Genomic DNA, 9,003 nt, shown 5'->3' with positions numbered 1-9,003 from the left:
AAACGACAGGTGGGGACCAGAAACGCCCCATGGGACGTGCCTTTAAGCTGAACCTCCTCATGGCAGAGCGCAAGCCCCCACCTCCCCACAAACCCCGCCCATGACTCCTGCAGGCTCTCGGGTCAAAGTGAAAGTGAAACTTAACTGTCTGCTGAGCTCTCAACATGAGCTCTTTTCAGATTAAAAATACCTTTGAGGAAATGTATTTTCAGATGCCAAGTAAACTGCATCATGGCGCATGCACAACACCCCCCACCACACGCGCACGAGCCCCCGTGTGCGAACCCCCTCCCCCGGAACGGGACAGAACAGAAGCAGAAGGAGGTTCTTAAAGTGAAAGAGGCCAATTTCAAGGCATTTAGAAGAGGAAGTGATGAGAAGATAAGTTTATTTTCTATTTAAACATAAAAACAGCATTTTAACAACAACTAAAGGTGAATAGATACTTTATTATGGTATAGTATTTAAATATATGCCTGAGAAACACATAATATTGCCCCTTTAATATCTAAAAGCTTTTCCTGTTAAATTTAAATGTTAGCATTTTATTCTAATCACCTTCCTTTGTAGTCTGCCAGTGTTGAGCTAAAAAAAAAAATAAAAGCATGCAAGCCGCCCACTTTTGTCAAAATGTTATAGCGCTAAGTATAACACTTAGCTGGTGCAAATAAAATAAAAACTGTCCTAATCGATCAGCTGATGGTTAATAAACAGACCTGTGGCTCATCAGTATGACGTCTGGCTGCTGTTTGAACAGGTCGGACTGGGCGATCTGCTGGTTGAGGCTGCGAGTCGAGTCGTGGAAGTTCTTGTCGGTGAACAAGCGGACGTAGGTGCAGCTCTTGGTTTCGTCCACTTTGACAACCTGGAGAGTGTGGAAGTTTAAGAGGAAAAAAATGAAGGAAAAGAGGAGCACTTTATTGATATATCTTGCTCAATAATGTTTTGTAAAGTATCTGAAGTCAGTGTTATTTAATCTGACAGAAAGCAGTGTACCTTCATGCTACAGTCTGTGGTGTTGAGTACTTTCTCTCGAAGCCACTGGACGGCTTCTGGGGTCCAGGATCCGACGCTGACGGCAAGGTCTGCCAGGCAGCACTTCACAGCCTGCGGTGGGATCGCCACCAGATCCCGCAGGAACAGCGATGGGATCTCTCTCAGCTCAAACACCTCCACAGAAGCCTGAACGCCAACATCAACGAACAGGATGTCCAACACTCTGCTGCCATGAAGGTTGGTGATCTGAATTCGGGAACACGGGAAACGCATTCATCTAAAGTTTAAAAAATATCCCCACATCATCACGCTTTCAGGTCTGAGCTGAATGAAGGAGCAAAACCTGTGGTTCGTTTCCTGCAGGCAGTGTTTCCAGCTTACCTCAACACGGGACCATTTGCTTTTATAGCGAGCCAGGCATCGTTTCCCACAAAAGGGTCTGGATACTAAGAACTCTGATGTCACCTGCAACAAAAAAGATTTCACTACTGTGTGGACTAAAAACATCAGCTGTCATTCTTACACGTGACTCTACTTTCTAAGGATTTTTATGAATTGTGTGTCTGTTAGCTACTGTTTTATAACATTTCTCTGGTCCACCACTGTGAGGATATGCTGCTGTGATTTCAAACATTTAGGATTCTAACTTGTATTTGATATTAAAATTTCCTTCTCCATCCAATGATTTGGTAACATATTTGTAACTAGAAAGTCATCAGAAAAAAAAGAGCTTAATCGTTAACAAAATAAGCTGTTCTCTCACATCTGTTTGATCTTAACCATCCCTCTGGTAAACTTGAATTAATAATTAATTTAATCATATCTACTGTCTTAAATTTAGAAAATGAAAATTTCTGGAAAGGCCATGAGCAGACTCCAATGTTTTGTCGAAAAGCGGTAACACTTTGCAGCACAGCAAAAGGTACATCTAGGAAAGAACTCACTTCCTGTTGCTGATAAACTAAGTGCCTTAGCAATGGCTTAACTCCGGATTAGGTACATAATCTCAGTCTGTGGTGCTATCACAGCTTTAGTTACTGGACGTTTCAGCTTCAAACCCACAAAATAAGGCTGGCAGACATTTGTGATTCTAACTTTTAATGCTTGAATTGATAAAAGGACAATAAAACAGGAGTACAATGATAAAAAGGAGTGGGTAAAAATATGGATTCATCATTGGATTTTGTGACGATTTCTGTCTTAAAACTAGATTAATGTTTGTTTTTCAGGTGAAGTGTCTTGTTTTGGGTTTGCACATTTATCATTTAACTTAGTACGTTTTTTTGTTCAAAACGTTAATTTAATAAAAAATATATAAACCTGCTTTAAAACTGGTGTATCTCCTTTTGTGCTATGACAATTGCAATGTACATTCAATTCAATTAAAAAAATACTTCATTGATCCCAGAGGGAAATTAGGTATAACATATATATTTTTAATTTAATGTCAATTCTCTGATTTGATTTGATCCCTTGGCCAGTTTGTCGTATTTTTGTTAGTATTCGGTATTAGAACAAGTATTATTGTGCTTTATTTTCAGATATTTTCTCTAAAATGTTAACGTAACCATTTCTGTTTAAATGTGCAAGAAAATAAATACCTAAAAATGATCAACAGTGACTCTATTGAAGGGTTTGTGCACTTTTTATTATTATAAAATCAATATCAAAGCATTTAAAGCAAAATTAAACTGAAATGTTGTTAACTACACCCAGCACTAAAAGCTAGTGTGCAATTTTTAGTCATTTACATATATTATTTTTTATTCCTTATGGAGAAACTTGCATTAGAAATTCAGTTTTGGGAACATACAAGCTGCTTACCTGTGTGTGGAAGTATGTCTCTATCTTCTCCATGATCTCACTGAGCTTTGTGAGTCCTCTGGAAGGCAGCTGACAGTAAAAGTTCCCATCTGAGCAGACGCTGCTGACAGTTACGTTCATATAAGCACTGTTCGTCTGAGGACAAACACACGTTCAGTCGTTACCAACTCGTCCGTCTTCCAAACGCACACAAATCTCTCCTGTACCTGCAACGGGCTCGCTAACGTCTTGTCCTGCAGGGCCTGGATGCAGGCGGCGTTGATGTTCAGGTCGTCGTCCTGAGACGTGTCGTACAGGACAACAAGAGGAGGCTTTGTTCGTTCTAAGATCTCGGCCAAGAGGATCCGTCCGCTCGCCATGGTTCCAAACGTCTTCAGCACCGCGGGCTCCTGACAGAAGGGCTCCAGGCCTGGACCCCAAAAAAACAAACCTTTTTCTAATTTCTGTTCTTGTCTTTTTACAATACAGGATCGTCGTCGTGATTCAGACACTCACCTGCCAGTCTACACTTAGTCGCCTGAAAAGGCAGTTTGAAAAACTTCTCATTCAGCACAAACACTTTGTTTTTGCTGATCACCTCTGAGAAACCATGATCTACAAAGTAAACCTGCAGAACCGACAACAGAGAGATTATTAATATCTCCTCCTCATTCCCCACCTTTGGTTACTCTCCGTCACTGCTTACCTTGACTTTCTCTGAAAGGACCTCACAGATTTGCGCCCTCAGAACCTCCTCCTCCTCCTCAGCCCTGACAGCAACGAGTTGGCCGGATGTCGGCGACGACAGAGGAGTCGACTGGCTTCGGTCCAAGCCATAAAACTCCCTCATCTCGTCCTCCATGGACTCCAGCGCCTGGGAGTAACCTTCACCGATGTACCTGTTAGAGGACGAGACGCAGTCAGTGAGAGATATATAAATCTTTAAGGAAATTTACTGCACCGGTTTCACTTACCTGAGGATGACTTCATTGGTGTTGGCGGCCTCGATCACCAGAACAGATGGGTACTCCTCTTTGGGGATTTGCAGCGAAGGCACCTCTTGGCTGCTGAGCCTCCTTCCCACCTCTTTCTTCACCCTCAGCTCCTCCTCGCTTGTAGAGGAGCCTCTCCTCTTCTCATCCTCTCCACCTTCAGCGCTGCTTCGTCTGTACAGGATGGCCCTCTTGGGGTTGTCGGGCATTGGGTAGTCAACAGTACAAATGTCAGAGAGGAGGTCCAGGTTCTCCAGGACATGTCCAGGCAATTTAGTCTTGTAAAGAAATGGATAAAATAAAATCATTCAGAGCACCAGGTGAGTAAAAGATGCATGTATGAAGTTAGTACTGACTTTGTAAGTGTCCTGGAAGAGCTTGGGCAGTGCGTGGGCCCATAGACCGTTGCAGTATTTCACCAGCAGCTCCTCCAGTTTCTGCTTCAGGTCGGGGCTGAGGGTCGCAGGGGATGAAGGAGGGCTGGGAGACGAGGAGGAAGATGGTGGAGACTGAGACGACTGAGAGCCAGAGCGAGTCAGGTGAGTGTGGGGGCCTCTCTGTCGGGCCGAAGACTGAAAATGTTGATCTGAGCTTGGGTTTGAGGCTTCGGCAGAGGAGGCGCTGGGGTTTGATTTGGGGATGTGTGAGGGGGTGGAGGTGGTGGTCTGTTCTTTAGCAGGGTACAGGAGCAGCTCAGATGGGCTGCTGCTGCAGGTTTTCTCTACCTGGAAGGAAAAAAAGTTTCACTTGGTTTGGGAACAAAATAGAGTTTCATGTCCTTTTAGGAATTTTTATGTTTATAATCCTACTGTTGACTTAAAAAATGTTGCCTCGTCAGAATGGTCAATTCCAACTTTCTATTCATTATTAATTGTAGCATCTTCTTGCAATGCTATTATTAGTGACTTGAGTTTAAATTAGGGACTTAACTCTCAAACAGAAACTTTACTTTCAATGATTATATGTTCTCAGAAATAGTGTGGTGGTGTACCTCAGGGCGTATTATTAGGGCGTATTCTTTGGTCTCATTCTGCTGTACCTTTTCTACAACGCAAAAAATATCTTCACATCTATCTCACAACTTGTCTTTCTAATATTAAATTCTAGTTGAGTTTCAGGGATTTAAATGATGGAATTTAGTGTTCTTTTATTCTACCAAGTAGGTTGATTGAGAAGTAGGTCAATTGAGAACCAGTTCTCGTTAACAATGGCAACTTGGCCAAGAGGCAGAAATAGGATTTCTCAGTAAAACTGTAATCCATATGTGGTTTAAAATGTATACTATTAGATACAAGTTCATAATCAAAACAACTACATACAGTACATATGTGGGTCCAGGTGTCTAGGTCTTTGAGGGCCTCTGAAGGCAAGTCCTGTTTGTAAAGGTCTCTGTAGATCTGAGGCAGTTTGGACAGCCAGAATCCATTGCTGTACTTTCCCAGGATCTCTCTGATGCGGCCCTGAACCTGCTGAGGGTTGTACGGTTTTCCTTTTCCTGAACCAAAACTCTCATTTATATTCAATGGTGCTGACAGGAAAAAAAAGAAAAACATTGTTATAAATAATATTTGCAATCAATAAATCAATAAAAATATATATATATTTAGGAAAACCATTTACAGTACAGTATAAGTTGAGGTATAAGTTGAAAGTTTTCCAGTTTTGATCTTGACAAAGTACTTGTGTAAAGGACAAAAAGCTTCATAAAATGTATTTTTAGTTAAAATGTCAGCATGGCCTACTTACGACCAGCCTGTTGGGGGTTTCTTGCAAGGTGAGCATGCACCTCCTTCTGAAAGCGTGACGGGAGGGTCATCCTCTTCTCTGGTCTGTACACAAGAGAACCGAACACAGATGCAAACAACATTACAGTTCATCTAAATACAAAACAGGAAGGAAAATCTGAAATATTGTAGTGTCTGTAGTCTTGTTCCTCCATAAACAAAGCTTCAATTACAGTATGTTTTAAGAAATCAGAATAACTTGTATATAGATTAATTTCTTCAAATAATAAAGTCTTTGAGGTTACAAGGAACAAAATGTTCTGGTCAAAATGTGGTTTAAGTCTAATAGATTGGAGGAAAATGGGGGATTTTATTCTCCTTTATATGTCAAGTTCAAACATTTTACTTGTTAAAGTGTTCATTGGGATTTCTAGGAATGAATATTTGGAATTTTACATTTATAAGCAAAGGAATCTCAACTTTTGTGTAGAACCCATTTCATTCCCAAAGCAGAGACATTAGTTTAGATCAGGTATGTCAGTATGATTTTAACGTAGAGCCACTTGGGCATTATGGTGGTTTTCAAAGGGCCAGTTGTAATAAACTTTTATGTTTCATGTTTAACTTTGACTAAACAGTAAAGTCCCGTTCCTCATCGTACTGCTACGGCTGAGCCCCACTAACAAACAATAATTGAGCTCTATGTGGTATTACCTGCATGGAAACAGCATTTTAACCTCTTATATACACTGAAAAATATGACTGACTAAATGTGTAATAAATAATACAGAAATACTATTAAAGGAGACCTAATATGGGGGTCCTAGAACAAGTTAGGATCCATCTGTGGGCTATACAAAACATGTTCATTTGATTTAATTCACAAAATTAATCACAGATAATGAAATTTTACCTTTTCACTTCTGCCTGTTCTTCAGATCTATTCAGAACTTGCTGCTTTGCATGAGTTGCTATGGAAACCCCCTCCCAACCGTATGTTTACATTAGCTCCGCGCCCTGCCAGAAGTTTACTTTCAGTTTCCTTTCAGTTTCTTTTCAGTTGAAACTACTATTTTTCCAAAGTAGTTCATGGACAAATTATTTACGCAAATTTTCTTTAATATTGCTAGAACATTGCCATCAAAAATAAAAATTTAATTAATCCACACATTTCTGTTCTCCATGACTGTTCTAAAACAGCAGAACCGTACTATGAGGAAGTGGGCGGAGTCTCTGCTTGGGTTACCAAGGAGAGGAGCTGGGCTCAGGCTGGGGTGGGCTGGAGTGAGACTTGTGACATCACAAGTCTCACTCCAATAGTGGTGCTTGAAAACAGGTCATTTCAAGACACAGAAAAATACATTTACCTCTGAGTGCATTTTTCTTTTGGTGCTTGGACTGTTTTTAGAAGCAGTACAGACCCAAATGTAAGTTTAAAAAAAAACCTGAAAAAAGTGAATTTTGCATATTAGGTCCCCTTTAAGTATTGAGCTGTGGCACGTTTTGAATTCTGAACACTTGCACTTTCTGACAGGAAATTTCCCTGCATAATCAACATGCATTATGGTAACTGTAGTTTATGGTCAATGTTGGTTTTAAAGCAGCTTATGTGAAGACATTAATAGAGGGTTCAAGGAAACACCGTTACTCACAACTAAAAGTTCAGGGGCAGGGAAAGTATTATCTTACACCTTTTAAATCTGCTTATTGTTTTGCATTAAATCATAAATTTAAAGTTGACCAGGGATATGAAAAAAACATTTTCATATTAAAGTAAAAAATAAATGAATACATTGTTTGTTTGTTTTTTTTGTTTGTTTGTTTTTTGACAGGCTGAAAAGAAGTCACCCTCAGGTCGCATTTGGCCCACAGGCCTCAACTTTGACACAGGTGGCTCAGATGCTTCAAAATTCCCAAAGAGACTAATTTTATTTGTTTTATGTGATTATGTCAACCAGACTTTTCTCATGTATTTTAATGATGGTTTGTCTTTTTTTTAACCGCACACACAAATGATGATGATGTTGGCGTGTCCACAGAAAGATCTAAAGGGATACAGAGAGATGTGCTGATTCACTCTGTACCGGTTTAGAAATGTTAATCTACAGGAGAATAGAGGAGGGATTAAAGAGGACTCGCCTCCCCATCAGGAGCACTGGGCTCGTGTCCCCTGCCAATGGACCAGGACTTCCATCCTGGTGCCCCATTGTGCTGCAAAGGGGTCAGCAGCACACTGGACCCCACAGTGAGGGAACTGGTAACTGCTTTCAATGTGAATATTTGGAAATAACATCATCTTGATTCTTTAAGTATTATAAGGAGATGATCTGAATCAAGAATGAATTAGACATTAAAAGACTTCAGAGGCAGTATGAGCTGATGGACAAACAAGAAGCTTAAATATAATCCAAAAGTTACAGTTTTATAAAACAAATGTTCGCTAGTATAAAATCTTAACTTTAATTTTAGGGAGTTCACATCCAAGCAGGAACATGTGTTTATAACATATGTGTAGAATTAAGGACTTCAGTTTTTTTTTAAATTATTATTTCTTCATTATATAAGCATATACAAACAGTATACTTTACTTCAAATGGAGTATCTGGAACCTTTTTTCAAACCTAAAGTGGGTTAACAAAGTCTCGATATCCTGCAAGTAAAACATGCAAAATAATTCAAATTTGTTACAAAAGGAGGAATAAACTGAATTCTTTCTCTCTGCAATCGTCTATGAGAAAACCATCCTTGACTCACTTCTCTGCAGGTACGGTTCCTTTCTTGTTAGCTGTGTTCTGGTTAGAAAACTTGTTTGAATGCCCCCAAATCCTTCCTTCCGAGTGGCCATCCCTTATGTCTCTCGTCTGTCTGAAGTCTCCATGTCCCGACCCACGGCCGGCGCCTCCCCCTCCTCTACCTCCGCCACGCCATCGGTGGTTTGGCTGCCTCAGAGAGATTTGAGGTTTTGCTAAGAGGAGAAAAACAGACAGACAGAACGCTAATAAGACTAAATTTCAAAAGCGGGAGCCCAGCCTGAATCAGCTGAATCTGATTCTGAGACGAGAGTTTCTGTCAACGGGACAGGCTCAATGAGATCAAAGGAAACGTTACCTTAGGTACAACAATAAAGGAAGATAGTCCACATTAAATTTTATTTTTATTTAATAATGTTGGCTTCTGATTAGCTGTTCAAAAACTTTTAACACATTGCTACTGTGCAAATTGTTCCATTAGACATTATTTGATAAACATTTACCTAAACAGTAACAACACTTTAGGCTGTTTAGTTTTTATATATTTTAAAATATATATAGTCACACAAACGACATCAAACCCCTCAAAGCATACCGGGTAATTTCGTTAGGTTTACTGGTCCAAGCTCTTATCCACCCTGAAGGTTAATTTTGGACAATATCTGACGATTGGTTCTTTTAAATGAAACCAGAGAGCGTTGACAGAGAGGAGAAGGTAGAAATGACTCAGCCTGTAAC

General features: G+C 40.1%; 1 protein-coding gene across 1 annotated transcript in view; it reads right to left on the bottom strand.

Annotated features, from left to right (window-relative positions):
- tdrd7b (tudor domain containing 7 b) overlaps positions 1-9,003 on the bottom strand; it is a 23,640-nt gene that overhangs the window by 6,593 nt on the left and 8,044 nt on the right. The window contains exons 4-15 of the mRNA XM_014019246.1: positions 8,270-8,480; positions 5,538-5,620; positions 5,111-5,319; positions 4,148-4,516; positions 3,774-4,069; positions 3,506-3,698; positions 3,316-3,427; positions 3,027-3,229; positions 2,821-2,955; positions 1,378-1,461; positions 997-1,242; positions 717-865 (exon numbers count right to left, since the gene is read on the bottom strand). Of these exons, the coding sequence (XP_013874700.1) occupies positions 717-865; positions 997-1,242; positions 1,378-1,461; positions 2,821-2,955; positions 3,027-3,229; positions 3,316-3,427; positions 3,506-3,698; positions 3,774-4,069; positions 4,148-4,516; positions 5,111-5,319; positions 5,538-5,620; positions 8,270-8,480 (2,290 nt within the window). The remainder of the gene's footprint in view (positions 1-716; positions 866-996; positions 1,243-1,377; positions 1,462-2,820; positions 2,956-3,026; positions 3,230-3,315; positions 3,428-3,505; positions 3,699-3,773; positions 4,070-4,147; positions 4,517-5,110; positions 5,320-5,537; positions 5,621-8,269; positions 8,481-9,003) is intronic.

The sequence above is a fragment of the Austrofundulus limnaeus genome, unplaced genomic scaffold (assembly GCF_001266775.1).
Source record: "Austrofundulus limnaeus strain Quisiro unplaced genomic scaffold, Austrofundulus_limnaeus-1.0 Scaffold213, whole genome shotgun sequence".
Classification (NCBI taxonomy): domain Eukaryota; kingdom Metazoa; phylum Chordata; class Actinopteri; order Cyprinodontiformes; family Rivulidae; genus Austrofundulus; species Austrofundulus limnaeus.
This window is presented reverse-complemented; position numbering and strand designations above follow the sequence as displayed.